This window comes from Balaenoptera borealis, assembly GCF_965194805.1.
Source record: "Balaenoptera borealis genome assembly, chromosome: 21".
Taxonomy (NCBI): Eukaryota; Metazoa; Chordata; class Mammalia; order Artiodactyla; family Balaenopteridae; genus Balaenoptera; species Balaenoptera borealis.
The window spans coordinates 28,186,082-28,206,354 of record NC_138880.1 but is presented as its reverse complement, the minus strand read 5'-3'; the positions used below and the strand labels follow the sequence as shown (position 1 = coordinate 28,206,354).

Genomic DNA, 20,273 nt, shown 5'->3' with positions numbered 1-20,273 from the left:
TTTCTGATATTTTCAGACACTTGTGATTATTACCCCGGACATAGTACACCGCCCTTCAATAGTGCATTGGTTTATACCTTGAGCTGTGAGCTGACATCCTAATAAAGGATGTGTTTGCACAAACAAATTTTAAATTCCATACTGATGTTATTGTTACACAGTGTGTGCTAGGTTGCCAACTGATGAAAAGCATTTACATTTTTCTTTCTGAGGTTACCCTGGAAATCGTCCAGCTCTTGAGGCACGCCCTCTATCAGTCCTGGCTGTCTCTAAAGGTGAAAGATGTGAAAACTTTAGTGCAGATACTTCAAATGAGATTTATTCCAAGCTTATCTAGACTTCTTGAATGTGCACTCAGATAACTGTGAAGTCATAGCATCTTTAGAGAACATTTTTAATAGTAAAAGACATAGCTGCCCTATCCCACCCCAAATGTCCAGCCTGTGGCTGTATTCTGACCTAGCCACACGCTACACCAATTGTTTGAATTCCCCTTTACGGAAGATGGAGGGTCAGGGACCATTCTAAGTTAGTTGCAAGAATATATCATTATTGTGCATTTGCGCTAAGAGGAGTATGTGATTTAATGATAAACAGGGCAGGGCCCTTTGATTTCAGCATCTTTTTTCATTGCTCTGTGCCAGGAATCTAAGACAGCCACTCTGCCCCTTCCTCTGCCTCCCCATCAGCAGCATGCATTGCAGACCCTGGAGACCCACGCACAGGCTACTCTGGAATTCTCTGTCTGAGAGTCACTGATGAATCAGAGGCTCCAGTCAGTGAGCTGCTGCCTGAGAGCCACGCCGGACACTTGGAAACTGGGTTAGCTCTTTGAGGACGAGATGGGCCCATTTCCAAAGTTATCTCAGTGCCTGGAATGGTACCTCCATTTCATCAAAGAGCACCCAAGTGGCTGCAACTGTATATAAATATAATATCAGACCAGATTCTCTGGAAGCATAAGTCCTCCTTGGAAGAAAAGTTAAGCACTTTTTGGAATCTGTTCTTACCTTTCAAATCATTGAAGTAATATTTGGTTTCTGAAGCAGTAATGTGCCCGGTGCTCTCCCACTGTCACACAGGAGTTGATGCAGCTTGAAAAGGCACAGAATTTTTTGTTTCAGGAAAGGTATTTAAAGTATTGTCATGTATTTTGATTTACCCTTTTCCTTTAGGAGATCATGTCACTTCAATCTGCTCATTTTAAGAAATCCATAATCATGTTACACTGGGGATCTTGAAAAACAGTTTGAAAATGTGCCGTGATTGACTTTCACTAACTGGTGCTTCTCTATCTACTGGCTCACAGTATTTTTATTTTAGAGCTGAGTCACTACCCCCGTTCCTGTCTGTGATGCTACTGGATGGAGTATTGAGTCAGAGGGAGGGATGTGGGGGTGAGCCTTCCCCCCCAGAAATAAGTACTGTCCTCAAATACTACACGTGCTCAGGTCTTCAAAACGTATATACGTATCTCTGTATCTATTTTATGTCTCTTGCTGTACATGGGTTTTTAGTAAGTGAATGATATTACAGGATGTCTGTACGTTAATGTGGCTCTGCATCTCTCTTCTGACTGGATACGCTTGCCCGCAGATTCCAGACAGAAGTTAATTATGACACCCTGGAGGTCAGAGACGGGCCAGCCAGCTCGTCCCCGCTGATCGGGGAGTACCACGGCACACAGGCGCCTCAGTTCCTCATCAGCACTGGGAACTTCATGTACCTCCTCTTCACCACAGACAATAGCCGGTCCAGCGTGGGCTTCCTCATCCGCTATGAGAGTAAGTGGTCCTCCCTTGCCAGGGCCGTGCCCAATTGTCGGGTTGAGTTCCACACACGTGGTCTCATTGTGTCACGTAGCAGATGTGCTGGGAGTGCATTTCTAATGCTAGTCAATGTATAAAACAGCAATTCTTCCCGCCTCTGTCCACACTGCACTGCGCCATCGTCAAGACTTTCTCTTATTAAGGACAGAGAGCCTTGGGGATTTTTACTTTACAACTCAAAAAGAAGACATACTCGTTTATTATAAAGTAAAATAATAAAATAATTAAAACAGTGAAATGTGTTCATTTACTGTACGATGTAATAATAAATTTCTACTGTTAGAAAATATACCTGTTGGCCAAAAGAGCTACAGGGCATGTCACTAAAATTATATCTCCTGAGCAATATTTTTTGTTAGAAAAATGGTTAGGGCAGTTGTGGTACTTACTTGTGAGTGTACATGTGCCTGTTTCAGTCAGCAGAGAGACTGTAACTAAGAGAGAAGAAATTAAAACTCAGTTGAACTTTTACTAAATGACAAATACCTGTTGTTATTATTAACAACTGTTAAAAATGATTAAGAACAATTATTGGAAATATTTAAACACAATTGCTAAAATATCATAATGCAGTGTATTTTGCAGAGCAATCCCAATTCCTTCCCATTTTTGTTTCCATCCATCCAAATTTGGCTCTTAGCTTTAGCTTCTGAAATTAAGAGATTGAGGGATTATATTATTTGATAGTAATATTTATGCAAGGGTGCTTCTGGAATGGAGTAGAGTGCAGTTCAGCCTGGGAATGCATTTCTAATGCTAGTCAATTTAAAAAGCAGTAATTCTTCCCTTCTCTGAAAATTCTTCACTTCCAGAGTAGAATGAAAGGAGATGCATGAGAGTAGCTCAATACGGAAACTGAAGGAATAAATCCTTTATTTTTTAAGGATTTTTAAGGTTGTTCTTTTTCAGAATCTTTCCTAAAATAAACTAAACAAAGTTTTAATGTTGTTGTAAAAATACATATAATTTTATAAATGCATGAATGGGGCCATATCTAACATGCTGAATTTTTCATCTTTTTTTCTTTTTCTTTCCTTCCTTTCCCCACATTGCCCGCTGCTACTCATGTTAATCTTGCCCAAACCCTATCCAACAACTAAAATTAATAACCTGTTGTGTATATTTCTTTTTTGCATGCTTATCTATACAATTATATGCAAACATATATGCAAATACACATATAAGGTTATGTGTACTTTTTGATTAAAAATGGAATTATATTAGACTTGTATTCTGATAACAAGAACATTGATTATTAATGATTTAAAGGTTAATTTCAGATTTAATTCAAAGTTATGCTTCGTATATATACATCATTTATTTCAAAGTTACATATTTTTAAACTTGTACATTTTAAGAAGCAGAAACTTTTGTATTTAATTCCTTTCTTAACATTCCTTTAAGTTATCACTTCTCTTTGGAGTGAAGATCTGTACACATTACAGTCATCTGAATTTGTACACCTCCTCAGCATTGATCTGTTAAGATGTATTCTCTCCACCCCTTCCTGCACATTTTTCTTAAAGCTACACACAATAGGTTGGCCTTTGGATATAGAATTGGGTGAAACTTAAGAGAATAGATAGTTTTAGGCGCTGACAAACACTAGAACAGAGTGTTCTATGTTCTGTCTCTCTTATTTGCATACCATAGATTATTTTGCCTATTTCTAGTCCCTTTTGAAGAAACAAGTTCTAAATAAAGCCCATATGTAGGTAGTAGAAACTAATGTTATTTGCTTCTCTACCTCATTTTGATAAGTGGGTTGTTCTTATTCATGATATCTGGAAAATCAGGGAAAGTCAGTCACAAGTTCCTGTTTAGATTGTCAGCATTATATAATATAATATAATATAATATAATAATAATATAAATTTATTGAGTAGATAATTCTAACAATAATCATTATAAGCTGAAAAGACTGACTGCATTATGTTTCAGGGTTCTTTTTATTTATCCTATATTTGAAAATGGACATGAGTCTGAGTAAGACATGGTATAACCCAGTGATCCTCAGAGGACAGTGCTTTTTGCCATTTTCCCTTCTTTTCATCAGTAAAAGGAGGCAAAAGCAAACCCCCAGCTGGTGTGTTTGGGGGATAACTGTGCGAGTGTCTGACATGTCTGGTCCCTTGGAGCCTGGAATTCTCCTCCCTCCTTCTTTACTGGAGAAGCCGGGGCTGGCTCTGTAGTTCTGGATGAGGGCAGAGGACAAGATGGACAAGGTTCCTACAGCATCAGACTGTCCACAGCTCTGCCTCAGAGGGGACCTTGTTCTGGACATTCATCCGGTCTCCATTTGTGGACACCCGGTGACCCTTCCAGAAGGCCCAGGCCCCAGACATTCCTGACGCAGTCTGTGGGTGAGAGCATTGACGGGATATTGGGAAACAATCACCAGAAAGGAAGTCACACTGAAGCTTGACTTGTTATCACCTCAATTTACTTATCTCTGGTGAAGATTTCGAGGAGAAACGGGAAGTGAGCAGAAGCCAATGCGATGCAGGACCTGGCACTTTAATGGGGAGCAGAGCCAGGAAAGGCCTGGCCTTCAGCGCAGTGGCTGTCAGGGCTGTTGCCACAGGCACCTGCGGGCTTTGCAGCTGACCAGGGCCCAGGCTGCCAGCCCGGCGTCCTAGGGCGTGCCTGCCACTGCTGGGGCAGGCACTTTACGGGAGCCCCGTGCCCAACTCATACCCACGTCCTGGGTACGAAGCCTGCCGAAGGAGCAGTTTTTCTCAAACACTGCTGTGCGCTAGTCTTCACCTGGGGGTCCTAGTGAAATGGAGATTCCTAAGCTCGAATTCCAGGTATTATAACTGAGCGCGTCACAATTCTGGATCTTTGAGTGAGTCCTCAAGGTGATCCTGAGGGTGGTGGCGTGTAGGTGGCAGTGGGTGTCTGAGTCAGCCCAGGCAGGCCATGGCTGGAGGGACAGCAGAGGTAATGGAAGAGTAAAGGACCAGGAGAGAAGCACAGAGAGAGACAGAGGAGAAAAACATGGGAACGACACACCTTACCAACCCCTTTGTCATTTTGACCATTTCTAGTACCCTTTGAGGAAACGTGTTCAGAACCCAATATGCAGACACTAGAAAAATAATTACACCTGCTCATCTGACACATTTTTAAAGAGTGGGTTGCCCATGACCCAAGAATGGTTTACATCAAATTTTTATGCCATTTAAAAATCATAAAATAGCCCATCTCCCTTTTGTCTTTCATCAAGAATGGCTGATACTGTAAACCTTTCTTGCTTTAAAAAAGTGTTAATGACCCCGCCTCATGCCCAGATGGGCACATGGCAATCTACTCTACAGCCAGAGAGCCTTGCAGGGGTGACCACACTCTGCTCAAGTTTCGCTTATTTTTGTAGCGGTTCCATAAAATAATGCGAGCCGCTGTAAACGACATTCATTTCAGCTCTTTCTGAACTGTAGGGCAGAAGGGTTGAAGCCAGTTTTTCAAGGTTTATTCCTAAAAGCATACCCAGGGTTGTAGTTCTACTCTTGTACTAAGTTTTAGGAATCGTTGCTCTCATAAATATAGTGTCCATTTACAGTCTGTGCTTTCATTACTTTATTTCTTATAAGGAATGTGGCACAGTTTATTCATATAATAGTAATTGCATTATCCCCCAGAATAATCATTTGTTCTGTTTGTTTGTAGAGAGAGCTTTGAACCACGCTTTAAAATCATCATAATTGTATAGGGAATTGAAAAATAAAATGGTAAAAAATGAAAAATAAATGGATTTCTCACGTATATGGAGATTTTCCATTTAATTTTAGCACACTTCTTAGAAATGCTTTTTAATAATGTTTCTAGAAAGAAGCAAGATTTACTAAATGTAAATGTATATATCCTACTATACAATCTATATACTGTGCAATTTTTAAAAAATTTGTGATAAACAGTGTGTATTTTGTGGTGTGTGTGTGTGTGTGTGTGTGTGTGTGTGTGTGTGTGTGTGTGTGTGTGTAGGTTAGTTTTCTTTGATTCAGTGACCTTTCTTATAACCAGAAAGGGAGACTGGTCAAGATGTAATGGTAATAAATGCAATACAACTGCAAATTAGATACAGCACACACACAGACACACAGACACACACACACATGCACATACACACATAGGAGACAGAGGAAGAGAGAAAAACAGTCAAGGACTTAGGTTTGAATTTCAGTTAATGATTAACTTGACAAATTTACTTAGTGTCTTAGCCAGTTTCTTCATCTGTAAAGTGGGGAGCGTAACCACTATTTCAGAACCTTCAGCAGGCTGTGAAAAGTGCCTGCACTAAAGCGTGGCAGATCAAAGGTACCCGGAGACTATCCGTTCTCTTCCCTGGACTCGGACTTCGACGCAACAGAGAGCTGAGCAGCACTTCACTGACATCAAACACGTAAATGTGATCTGCACACGGACAGTTTCACAGCAGCCATCTTCCTTCATTCACCGAACAGCAAATTTGTTCGGTCACTTGTTTGACAAAGGCCAAATGAAAAGAAGTATATTTATGTCATGTGTGTCAAAAAATTTAGAGCTGCATTAAGTTTCAAGAAAGAAACAGTCGGTACAGAGTGTGAATATATTCACAGCTCCAGTAGGATCCACTGACCCAAATGTTCCTTTGTGTTGTCCGGGCTGGAGGCCAGAAGGCAAACACGCTCTGAGTGAAACTCCAAAGCGCATTGTTTACTTTTCTTCAGAGCAACCTGTCCGCCTGTCCTCACCCCTGGATGTAAGTTTATTTAAAGTTCCCATCCCCTGAGTCACATCGCCTCCTTTGCTGTTTCACTCATTCTTCCCCAGCATCGTCTTGTTTGGGAATCCCTGTACCTGGCAGGTTCCGGGTGAACGAGTAGTCCAGTCTACGGCAAGTCCACACTCCGGAGTCATCCCCACGGGGACTTTCCCGTCTCATGAATGGGAGGGGCCAAGGATCACAATATCTGCTCGTTTCCAAACTCAGTGTTTCACCCGTTATATTGTAAAAATCAATGAATGAATAAATAATGGCGTGTAGTTGGTATGAACAAGTGGTTATGACTTTAATGATTTTACTTATTTATTCAGTTTTACATGTAAAGAATTCTAAATTTAAATTTGTACGCTTTGGTTTCCTCTGATATGTTTCTCTATTTTCCCTACACATTTTGTATTTCCTTACAATTTATGAATTTCATTATGGACACTACTCATTAATACAGCATTCGCACATTGTCTAAAATAGTAATTCCTTTTATTGTTATTCACTGCAGTGCAGTGACTGTACCGTCTAGTGATCACAGGACGTCGTTTGATGAAATGGAATAATTTAGTTGGCTGGTTTTTCAGGACCCTGGATACTAATTCATTTCTTTGTCAGAGATTCTTCTTTTTAGGAAATTCTGCTATTGATCTTGAGGCTACAAAACCAATCAGCCTGTTATTATGCACCCGCTGTGTTCAGGGCACTGCTGTGTACAAGCTCTGGGGGTGTTGTGAAACCTCATAAACACTCCCTTAGGAGGTGAATGTGTGTGTGTGTGTGTGTGTGTGTGTGTGTCTGTGCAGAGAGGGAGGAGCAGGGTAGGTGTTGGATCTTGGGGCAAACGATGGCCATGCTGCTTTTGGTATATCTACAGCTCACGCAGGGGTGTAAGGCATGCGTGCATTTGCTGGCATACTTTGCAAGAAGTCAGGACAGTTACATCCTGTTGTTAAGGTAATAGGTGTGTGTGAGTTTTACGATATTAATTAGAATGACTAATTTTTAAGAAAAAATTCTTGGGAAAAATGATGCTGTATTTTTTTTTCACTTTGCCTCTTTCTCTTTTCATTGTTTTATTTATTTTTTCCTTTGGAAAACTTCACTATGATAGTCTTTTCTGCTGTCTGTTAACCTGTGAGGTTAAGAGCACAGGCCTACAAAGTGCAAAGTTTGCTCTTTCTGCCAATTCTGAAACCAGATGCAAGTTCTAGGAGTTCCCAAAATGACCCTCAGGTTTGATAATTCGACAGAAGGACTCAGTGAGCTCACTGAAAGCTGCTATACTCACAGTCACATTTGTCACTGGAAAGGATACAAATGAGAACCAGCCGAAGGAAGAGGCACAGAGGGTAGACTCTGAGATGGGTCCGAACTCAGAGCTTCCAGGCGTCTTGTCCTCGTGGAGTCATGGACAGTGTCACCTCCTCCCAGCCATGACTTGTGACATATGCACAGCTTACTGCCAACCTGGGAAGCTCATCTGAGCCTCTGTGTCCAGAGATTTTATCAGCGTTTCATTACATAAGCATCATGGATTGAATCATTGCCCCATATGGTTGAACTAAGTCTTTACCTGCCCCCGTCCCTGTAGGCTAGACTGAAACCGTGTTGCCTCAGGGCACCCCACTTGAGCAACCTGCTGAATATAAACCATTAGGTGTGGTCCCAGGGGCCTACAGTGAATAACAGACACTCCCACCACTCAGCAAATCCCAAGAGTTTAAAGGTCACCTCCTAGGAGGTATACTAGTCTTGGAAATCACATTTCTTACTGAATATTTTTGGATGTGGCTCAGCCATCCTACTTGTGTTTCTGTGCTATTGGATCACATGTTGCTGCACTAAAGAAGAAATCACATCACTTCTTATTTATTTAAGAAACTCACCCCTTAGTTGCACTTCATGTATTTGACTTAATGAGGGAAGGTATATTCATAAGATGCATCACTCAAACTTAGGTAAAACATATACAGTGATCAGAAATATTATCCCAAATATCATTTTAGGGGAGTAAAGAGTCTGAATATTGGTAATACTTTAAGATTTTTGCTTAATACTTCAAGTCATAATTGCAGTGTTTTGAATCTTACTGAGAGAGTTATGTATAGCAACAGCAAGTCTTTTTTTTAATCTGTTTGCATTCCTAAACATCACAATGATATTCTCGTCCCTTATTCCCATTTTTCCTCATCTTTTAAAATATATATTATTCTAAAAATAAAGAGAAATATTAGAGACAGAGAAAAGAAACTTGTAATGACATGATCATCATTACTTGACTTTATATAGCACTTTACTTTTTAACATCTTTTAGCAAAGGCTAATTGTAGCCATCTTGAAAGTGGCTGACTTAAGTACAAATCTAAAAGAAAAAAGAAATGTGGCAGTGCAATTTTAGAAAATTAACTACAGTGTAGTTTTAATTTGCATTATGTGTATGGGCTTGGGTGGATGTGTGCAAATATATGAAAGTTGAAGTATGACTGCCAAAATCTATTTGGTATATCAAATATAAAAGGAAGGGGAGGGGGAGGGGTGGAGATAGAAAACAGAAAAACTTCGACTTTATTTAGTACAGTTCATTGCTTTTCAAATGAAAAAAGGTAAAATTCAGGGAGGTCAGCAAATTATTCAAGATTGGCACTACTTAGCTGTCATCTGTAGCTAAGTGTAATGATATACATCTTTCTACAACAAAACAGGGCCCAGTATTTGAAAATGCATTCGTTTTCACATGAATGGATTATCGATTCACTTGCATGATTTTCCAGGTCTGATGATGTCTGGGAATATTTTGTAGGTATTATGGCCCCAGTTTTTTTTTTCGATAGCCCAGGAAGATCCGTGTCTGATGGTGTTTCTGTGCACCCAGGTGTGACTCTGGAGTCGGACTCCTGCCTCGACCCGGGGATCCCTGTGAATGGGCATCGGCACGGCAGTCACTTTGGCATCCGGTCCACAGTGACCTTCAGCTGCAGTCCAGGCTATACACTGAGTGACGACGAGCCCCTGGTCTGTGAGCGGAACCACCAGTGGACCCATGCGTTGCCCAGCTGTGATGGTAGGTGGAGCTCAGCACAGCAGCAAACCAGGAAGACATGCAGAGAAGTTCTTTAAACAGGCTGGGTGGCATGTATTTTATGGGGTGGTAGGACATGACTGCAGTGGGGCTTCTGTTTGAAAGCTTGTACACTTTAAAAATATGGCCATTTAGCACTTGAAGTTTACCTGGCAAATCTTCTCTATGAAGTAGAGCTGCTATTTAGAAATGAAGAACAAAAATTATGGGCTGGCCTTCAGTTTCATCCCCAAACACTCAAGCTTGTAGAGCTTAGTGATGCACACACCCTCACCCACGGCGTTTATTGAAGACTCTACGTGAGACAGCATCATGAGTATGCATGTTCCACCCTGTCAGACCTGATTTTCCTGTGAACCGGTCCAGGCATCAGAGAGCTTGCTCCAGCTCTGCACACCTGGTCTGGGTTGCCTCTGACTCTTCCCTATGGCAGAGCTCTTCCCCAGGGGTGTGGGAAGTCTTTCCTCTGGAGATCCCCCCCGGTGGTTTTGTGTGTGTGTGTGTGTGTGTGTGTGTGTGTGTGTGTGTGAGATACCAGCCACTTCCCCTGTCTGCACAGATCTGCTCTTGGAAATCTCAAAATGAATAACATTCTTGATGATTGTGTGTTACTGTATTACGCAGCTTTACACCATGCAGTTTATAGTTATAATAGCAAGATGGACAAATACGTTACTTGTGATCATTTGCGACAGTGTCAGGGATTTTGCCTTTGGCCATGAATATAACCACGTGGTTCTATTCATGACCAAAGGCCATGAAGAATATACATATATAAATGTATATAAAATATATCTGTTCTATATATATAATAGATATTCTTATATATATTTCCATATAAATATTATATGTATATTTCCATTTCCATTACTTTTTATAGACTTTAGGCATTTCCACTCAAAGATGATATATTGATATATTCATGAAAAACCTTGACTTATTTAAAATGATTCACCAAAAATAACAGGGTTTAATGGGACAATTATGCTTGGCTACAGACCACTCAAGACCTTTGACCTTTGTCACCAGAGTATTAACCCAAAGAACTGGCACTTTGGGAGAAAAACTGCAAAGTGCAGGTGGACAGCACACAGTGGTTGGAGGGTGTCTCAAGAAGAATGAAGAATCCACAAAACCAGGAGAGTGGAGCGCTGCCCTCTGGGCAGAAGCAGACGCAGGTTGAGCTCTCCATCTATGGGGCCAGCATATCAGAGGCCACAGAAGGAGATGCAACCTGACGTGAAGCACTAGCTGTGCGAGGCAAGGGGTGAGCCCCGCTGGCGAGGGACCCCTAGGTGCATGTGCCTACTTTTACTTTCCTTAATAGGGATCTGAAAGAGTCCCAGTTCTGTGCAGAAGATGAGCTGAGACATTTTTCTTTTCCTGCCATAGGTTATAATTCTACTGTATCAGCTCCAGTATTTGCCTAGGGAAAATGTTGTAAGAACCCAAATAATTGTCATATTATGTTGACACCACTTTTCTATTTACCAATCTCAAATGAGCTGTTAATATAGAAATATGTATTGTAGCAGGGCAGCCTGTAGAAATGTAGAGGATTGTCAAAAGGTATATTCCTTACTACTCAGCCATAAAAAAGAGTGCAATATTGCCATTTGCAGCAACATCGGTGGACCTAGAGATTGTCATACTAAGTGAAGTATAAGTCAGGCAGAGAAAGAAAATATCATATCACTTATATGTGGAATCTTAAAAATTGATACAAATCAACTTTACAAAACAGAAACAGACTCACAGACATAGAAAACAAACTTATGGTTACCAAAGGGAAAAGGGGAGGGGCAAGGGATAAATTAGGAGTATGGGACTAACAGATACACACCACTATATATAAAATAGATAAAAAACAAAGGGAAGGATTTACTGTATAGCACAGAGAACTATATTCAATATCTTGTAATAAACCATAATGGAAAAAGAATCTGAAGCTATACACCTGAAACTAACACAGTATTGTAAATCAACTATAGTTAAATCAAAAAATATTTTAAAAGGTATATTCCTAATTCCCCTTATATTCAATTCAATATTTCAATGAAAGAAAGTGGCAGAAATTGCCCAGGTGTACATAGGTGCATAACTGCAGCATGGACTGCAAGCCCCTTGGCCCCATGTTTGCCATACATGAGGATGTATCAGAGCCAACTGCTTCCTCCAGAGCAGGTGAAAAGGGATGAAGACGTGCAGACAGTAGTTATGAGTAAATTATTCTAGGAAGATGTGTCTCCTTTTTTGCATTCTTTTTTATATTAGACCTTAAATAAACTCTAAAATAATATATCACCTTAATAAATATATAGAGAACCATAATATAAATGAATCTACCTATAGAAAATATCATACTTTAAACTATTACAAAAAGTCCCATGAAATTCAAGAACAGAACAACTTCCTCAGTATCAGAAATGTTATTTGACATTGTCCAGAAGATCTTAACTAAGGCAATAATTTAAGAAAACTATATGAATGATAAATGTTAGAAAGAGAATATAACCATTAGCAATAATAAGGGTTCAGTATGTGACTGCATTCAGGATAAACATGAATCAGTAGATTTCCACAAAGAATATAACATATTAGAAGTATAATAATATATATATATAGAAAATAAAACCCTAAAAACTGCCAGGAATATATCTAACAAGAAATATGAAGGCTTATATTTTTTAAAAATTAGAAATTTATAATATAATACAAAAGAATAACCTAGAAATGGAAATACATATTATGTTTCTACATGGGAAGAATGAAATTTAAATGTACAGATTTTCTACAAATAGAGTTTAAAGTTCAATCAAATCTATTTAAAATTAATTTGGGTTTTTCATAGAAATCTGTAGACATTTAAAAATTAATCTAGAAGGGAAAAGGCTGCAAGCAGCTAAGAAATACATATTTTTAAGAAAGATAAGGAAGGGCTATACCATCTAGTATCAAAGAATACTGAAAATTAATGATTGATTAAAACAATATGAAATCAGTGCAGAAGTATACAAACAGATTAACGATACAGCATAGGGATCCTAGTAACATATCTGTGCCCATATAGGAACTTAATTTATGAAAATTATTCCAAATCAGCGAGAGGGGATGAAATATTTAATAAATAATGTTGGTCAAATGGGATATCTGAGTGGGGTTTAAAATGTTAAAAAAGTAAATCAAAGTTACACATTAAAGATAGAAACAAAGATTCAAAACTTAAAATCATTATGTGACAGTAAAATATTATTAAGACAACCTTTTATTGGATATTTATTTATTTACACAAATATAAGCTCAGTGAGTTTTCCCACAACAGACACATCTGTATAAGATCAAGACCACACAGATCAGTAGATGAACGTGACCAGCACCACAGGAGTCCCCGCCGTGTCCCCTCCCAATCACTGCCCTACAAAGGCTACTGCTCCCTTTATCCTCTAAAGATTCTATGTAAAGGAAATCGTACAGGATGTGTACTTTGCTGTGTCCCGCTTCTTCCACTCAGTCATACACTCGTGACATCATCCAAGTCATGACATTTAGCTGCACTTCCTTCATTCTCGTCATCTATGTTTTATTGTATAAATATACCACCATGTTTTATTCCATGATACTCTATGAAATTTGAGTTATTTTGAGCACCTTTTCATGCTTTTTTGGACAAGGGTATATCCTCCTCCGTGAAACACTTGTTTTTTCCTCCTATTTATACTGGGTCACATACTTTTTCCTTATTGAATTGTAAGCATTGCTTATATGTTTGGAGACCACTCCTTTGTTGGATCGATGCATTGTGAATGTTTTCTCTCACTCTGTCTCTGACTTCCTCCTCTTCTTGATCTCTTTTTAAAAATTTTTAAAATCTTTTTATTGGGGTGTAGTTGCTTTACAATGTTGTGTTAGTTTCTGCTCTACAGCAAAGTGAATCAGTTATATGTATACATATATCCCCTCTTTTTTGGATTTCCTTCCCACTTAGGTCACCACAGAGCATTAAGTAGAGTTCCCTGTGCTATATAGCAGGTTCTCATTAGTTATCTATTTTATACGTATTAGTGTATATATGTCAATCCCTATCTCCCAATTTATCCCACCTCCCCTTTCCCCCCCTTGGTGTCCATACATTTGTTCTCTATGTCTGTGTCTCTATTTCTGCCTTGCAAACAGGTTCATCTGTACCGTTTTTCTAGATTACACATATATGCATTAATATACAATATTTGTTTTTCTCTCTCTGCCTTACTCCCCTCTGTATGACAGTCTCTAAGTTATGACCCAGCAATCCCACTACTGGGCATATACCCTGAGAAAACCATAATTCAAAAAGACACATGTGCCCGAATGTTCATTGCAGCACTATTTACAATAGCCAGGTCATGGAAGCAACCTAAATGTCCATCGGCAGATGAATGGATAAAGAAGATATGGTACATATATACAATGGAATATTAGCCATAAAAAGGAATGAAACTGGGTCATTGGTAGAGACGTGGATGGATCTTGGTCTCTTTTTGATGAATAGAATGTTTTCATTTTAAAGTAGTCTAATTGTTCACTGAATTCATTGGTGGTTGGTGCTTTACAGATAGTGTTTAAGAAGCCTTGCTACCCGCAGAGTCATAAAGATATTCTATTGTTTTCTTTCAGAAAACTTTAAAAATTTTAAAGCTTTATTGAGATATAATTAAAATGCTATAAACTGCCTGTTTAATGTGAAAAATTTAATACGTTCTGAGATATGTATACATCCATGAAACCATCACTGTGATTAAGAACGTTTTCATCACCCCTGAAAGCAAACACTAATTTTTAAAAAATTTCAAATATATACTTTAAATCCATCTAATTTTTTTGTAAGTTAATATGTAGTGTCTAGATGCATTTTTTTCCCCAGTAGGGCTTTCCAGTTGAGACAATGTTATTTATTGGAAAGATCATACTGTCTCTTCTCTGATGCACTATTTTGTCACACAAGTGACTATATCAGCATGAGTCATTGGTTTTGTCCTTTTGTTTGTCCCTTGAGAAATTTTACTTTTTAATTCTTGGAAAACCTTCTAAAGAAATATAGAAATAATAAACGAAAAACATTTACATTTCACTATATACAAATTAAAAGTTCCATTAAAATTTTTAAAAGGTAAAAGAAAAGGGTCAGATTACAGAAAATAATTGCACTGTCCAGGTAATATGATTCTAAATAACTGTGTCCTGTAAATGAATGAGAGAAGAACAACAACACAAACAAAGCAATAGGTCTCTGGGGGAAACACACACATAGGCGATTCACAGAAGTACACAAAAGTTCAAAAAACGGTTTAAAATATGCCCATTCTGACTAGGAATCAGGAAAACGCAAATAAAACACAATAGTTTTCCTCCCTTGTTGGATTTGCAAAAAAAGTAGAAAGGTCATATTACTCTATTAATATATCATTGTGGGATTAGGAATCTGCATGTTCATTATACATTATTACTAGGAAACTTAAATAATACACTCTTTGAAGGAAAGAAAAAGCAAGTCACAGAACAATGCATGTCGTGTATATGAGCATGTACACATAGGTAATTACAGACACACAGTATATGCATAGAAAGTGACTGGAAATAGACATTCTAAAGTTATAACTATAATGCTTTCCTTTTAGGAGATTAGTAGGCTATCGGGGAGAATGAAGAGAGACTCTTTTAGCTGTCCATTTTATGGTGTTATTTGAATTCTTATTACCTGTTTTATTTTTGTATTAGAACTCTAATCATAAAAAAGTAAATACAATTCATGCTTATGAGTACTAGAGAGTGTCAGAAGGCTACTAGCTACTGGACTAATGAAAAATTTGTAAAACTTGAGAATGTCATAAATATCAGTACTATACCAAAATATTTACCCCTTATTTAGACTTCTTTATTAACAACAGTTGTACTAAGAACACTAAGTATGGTAAGGGCCTAACCCTTAAAATACTTGTGTTATTCACACATCACTGAACATCAATATATCACTTAATCCAAAATTTGTGATGTTAATCATATGAATAATTCTGTTGAAATACTTACATTATATACAAACGCATGGCTTCATTGGATGTTATTGTGCAGTTTTAATTGTTCTTTTTGGACTAGAGCTAAAAATGGAATTTAGGAACAGAGCACATATCAGCTGCTCTCGTTTTTACAACTTGAATTTGAGGTAGGCCAGTTGAGCATCTACTAAAATGAGGCTTCTCCAGTTATTTTCATTGCAAACTTTTCAGCCCTCTGAGCTGGGGAGATTGAAAATGTAAAGTCCTCTGATCATGACTCCACCACTCTACAGAGGTGGGAGATGGCGCCTAGTTCATCATAGAAGACACACCAGTCATCAAATTAACTAGATTCTCGATTTGGTGAAGAAAACTGACAGGTAAAAGTGAGAGTCTTATCCTGAGCCATCCGAGATTTTTCATTTTGACTTTGAATGGATTCTTCTCAAAAGAGAACAACATATACATGTTAAAATACTCTCTGTGTATTTTTGATTTAACACTGGCAACTTACTTTGTTTAAATATTTTAATATGTATCCAAGATTATTTTCTACTTCTGTCTAGCCAGCAACCTGGGCGTTTCATTACCTGAGTCATCCTCATCCTCCAAGACCAGGTTGCCCTCAGCCTTCACCAGAATTCTTCTAGAATTGTTCCAGATCACCAGCACTACTAACTTTCCTGACATCCGTTTCTCCTTATTTGCAGTTCTATAAAGTTTAACTTTAAAATGTATAATATAATCTAATCATATATATTCTTAGTTCCTTTGGACTGCTATAACCACATGCTACAGACTGAGGGGCTTATAAACAACAGAATTTATCTCTCACTGTTCTGGATGGTGGTACTCCAAGATCAGGGTGCCAGCATGATTGACTTTTTGGGAGGGCCCTTCTTGGGTTGCAGACAGCCATCTTCTCACTGAGTCATCTCACGGTGGAAGGGGCAGGGAAGCTCTGTGGGGCCTCTTTTATCAGGGTGCTGATCCCATTAATGAGAGGTCAGCCCTCATGACCTGATCACATCAGAGGCCCCATCCCTGATACCATCACATCAGGCCTTAGGATTTCAATGTGAGTTTTGGGGATACAAGCATTCAGACCATAGTATATACATATATACACATGCACATTTAATCATTTAATACAGTCTTCTCAGTTTAAATTCAAGCTCCTAGAGAATAGGAATTGAAGAACTCATCTAAAATACAACCCTTGGGCTGGGAGTCCAGTGATGAGTAGAAGTTCCCGAAGTAGCCAACATGCGAAGAGGCATTCTAGGCAGAGGAAATGAGCAAACTCACCTGAGTTGATTGACATAGAACATTCTGCAAATTCCTGCAGGGTTAGTGAAGGAGAGTGAATGGAAAATGAATAGAATGATCAGAAGGAAATTATCTAGGAGAAATGGTGTGGCAACAGACCGAAAAGGGCCTTGTGTGCTTTGCAGATATCTGAGATGCTATATATTTGTTTTCCATAGAAAATGCATTTTATCTTGTGCATTTTATCTATTATTCTCTCCCAGTTTAAATTTATGTAAATTTGGAGTTTAACCTCTCTAATGAGATTGGTAACATAAACTATTTGCTTTGCTTATGCTTCATTGGAACCTATCTCAGCTAATAATAAATGTTTGATAAAAAGCTATTAATAAATCTGCAAACTTTGGGAGATTTTAGAGTTTGATACGAGAGTTTTAGTCAGTCATGGTTGACTGTTTTCATTTAACCTTAAGAACTGTTTTTGTTGCCTTTGCAAATCATAAGCAATCTCTTAAACCCCATGGGTTTTTATTGTGACAAATGATACATCAATAGGATATTTAAACCTTGAAAAATTCATAGCTCTCAGAAAGGAAAGAAGAAATCAGATTTATAATATTTCATATCACCCTGGAAAAAGGTAAACTCTATCAATATCTCTCACATCATAGCATTGCTGCATTTTTTTCTCTTTATGCTTTAGATACTCAGGGTTTGAAGAAGCAAAGTGAACATTGCAATAAATTGACCTCCTTTTATTTGGTGAAAGACAAATGCAAGGAAAACTTTGGAAAAATTTCTTCATTAAATAAATATTTTTTTAAACTCTTTACCCTTTCCGCAAGTATTTATTGGAAAACTACTGTATTTGTAGGCACACAGTTGACAAGTTCATAATCTATTAGAATAGACAGAAGAAAGACTTATTTTTTAAATCATCCAATGAAGTAAGTGCTTTATTAGACTCAGGAAAAATGATTGAGAATAAAGAGATAAAAAATTTGGAATCTTGAAAGGCTTGGAAGGCAGCTTTCCTGATGCATCTTTAATAATAAGGTTGAGAGGAAAGAAGAGATTGAAAGTGAAGAAATAGTAAGAATCAGGCATAAAGACGGTCTGGAGGATTTGGAGGATAGAAATTTATTTGCTGAGAATAGATGCTGATCAAAGGTAGTTCAGAGGCCTTTCATGCTAGTCCTGTGAGCACGGCCCCGATTCTGTGGGTGAGAGATTTGAGACTGCCCTGTGCTGTGTTCCCACAGGGGGGCCCCAGGGCTTTCTTTGAGGTGGAACCGAGGACAGTGGCAGGGCTGCTTCAACTGAACAGCTCTGATTATCCCGGTCTTTTATTGTAGGGTTCCCTGTAAGAGTTCTTTTGAGGAAAGGATTCCAGTATAAATGAATGAATGAATAAAATCAATGACTTCTGTAGGGCGTGGGGAGTCCACGAATAATTTGAAATGGAAAGTAACCCCATTAAGTTTTTGCTTTAAATAGAACTTTATAGTAGTTTAAGGAAGTAATGGCGAAAGAGAAAAGAAACAAATCCGACAGTGTACCGGATCCTATGCTTTCTCGTGTTAATCTCTTCAAGGAAGAGACAAGAGTAAGGGAGCAGGAAATCAGACAAAAATGACCCGAAACACGCCAGTTACAGGGCGTTCCACAAGTGAGGAGTGGATGGAGGCGTCATCGTGGAGATACGGGTGGTGGGGGGGAGGGAAGGGACCCAAGGGTTTTATTCTGAGATACTTAGCAAGCTGTCGGTAATTCCACTGCGTTTGAGAAGAAGTCAGGGCCGGAAGCGTGAGTCTGAAAGCCGCCAGGTGTCAGGTTAGAGCAGGTGCCGCGGGGGCAGCTAGTGTTTTCCAGGGAGACGAGAACCCTCCACGCTTGGCTCCTCCGCCTGCACCGTCGCCTCCGCGTGGAGGAACCTAGCGCCGATGGTACAGCCTGCGCGCCTCAGCTCTTGCCTTCCTCCAGTGCAGGCAGCGCAGACGTTTACAAATCAACTATTAAAGCCACGTTGTTGGTTCTTGGAAACAATGACTGACCTGTTTGCAAACTTGAATTCATTGGAAGACTTTGTGCAGGATCCGAGAAGGTGACGGGGGAGGATGGGAATGACAGAAGTTGGTAACTACAGAATCCATAGTGCGAGGGCTTTACTTAACAGACCACTAGGAACCCAGGACCTTACAGTAAATTGGCAGCCACTGCCCTGTCACGGAGCAAACTGTTAACACTGGGCTGACTCTGACCGTCTGCCTTCCCTCCATCCTTTCATGGCTTACTCAGTGTTCATCATCCTGGGAGTGGACAACTGCGGGGCCGTGTGTCCATCACTGTGCTGCTTCACCAGCCTCACCGTACTCTCATCACCTAGACTGCCTTTGAGTTTAGAGAACAAGATTCTTGTTCTTAGAATAAGTCATCCTTCGCTATATTTTTATAAATTATTTGCCTTGCCCACTAGAAAGTAAACTTTTGAAAAACAGGGACTTGTCTGTCTTATTCATAAGAATATCCCAGGTTTTAGTCTTTTTATCTACACCTGCATTCACAGTGTTGATGATCTCATCTTTCTACCCCTTGGTCACACCTCTCAGGGGATTGAGACTTATATCCAATTGCAACACCAGCCATTCTACGTGGATGTCTAGTAGGCATCGAGCTTGTGCATCGAAAACTGAACTGATTTACTTTCAAATCCTGATTCTCCCAAAGATTTTCTGCATCTTCAGTTTTTCACACTTAGCCTTAAAACCTCACAATCATCCCCAAATCTTCCTTTTTCTTCATGGCACCCACATCTCACTGACAAGAAAATCCTATTGGCTCTACCTTCCAAATATGGCCAGGTTCTGACCACTTCCCACCACCTCTGCTGCTGACGTTCTGGTCCAGAATCTTGTCTGTTTCACTCTCTGCCGCCCAACCACATCCTCACACAGCAGCCTAGCGCTCAGGCTGAAGTCCGAGTTGGCCCGAGTCGTCCTCTGTGCAGGAGCCTCGGGTGGTCCTTCATCTCACTGAGACACATGCCAAGGCCTGGACGGGATCTGCCCCTTTAAACCTGACTCCCCTGAGCCCTCCATCCTTACCCTCCCAGACCCGTCGCCCTCCCCGCAACCCAGCAACCCCCTCTAGCTCTGGGCCTTTGTCTTTGCTGTTCCCTCTCCCCCCAAGTTTTTCCCCAGATTATCAAGTACTTCCTTCTTCTGTCTCAAGTCCTTCTTCACAGGCCACTTCCTCAATAAGGCTTCCCCCCCACCCCATTTATGCTGCCCCCAACTCCACACCCATCTTAGAAT

At 39.4% G+C, this 20,273-nt stretch overlaps 1 protein-coding gene across 1 annotated transcript in view; it reads left to right on the top strand.

Moving 5' to 3' along the window:
* Positions 1 to 20,273, top strand: part of CSMD1 (CUB and Sushi multiple domains 1) — a 1,790,960-nt gene that overhangs the window by 1,457,168 nt on the left and 313,519 nt on the right. The window contains exons 17-18 of the mRNA XM_082374695.1: positions 1,597 to 1,784; positions 9,455 to 9,643. Coding sequence (XP_082230821.1) covers positions 1,597 to 1,784; positions 9,455 to 9,643 — 377 coding nt within the window. The remainder of the gene's footprint in view (positions 1 to 1,596; positions 1,785 to 9,454; positions 9,644 to 20,273) is intronic.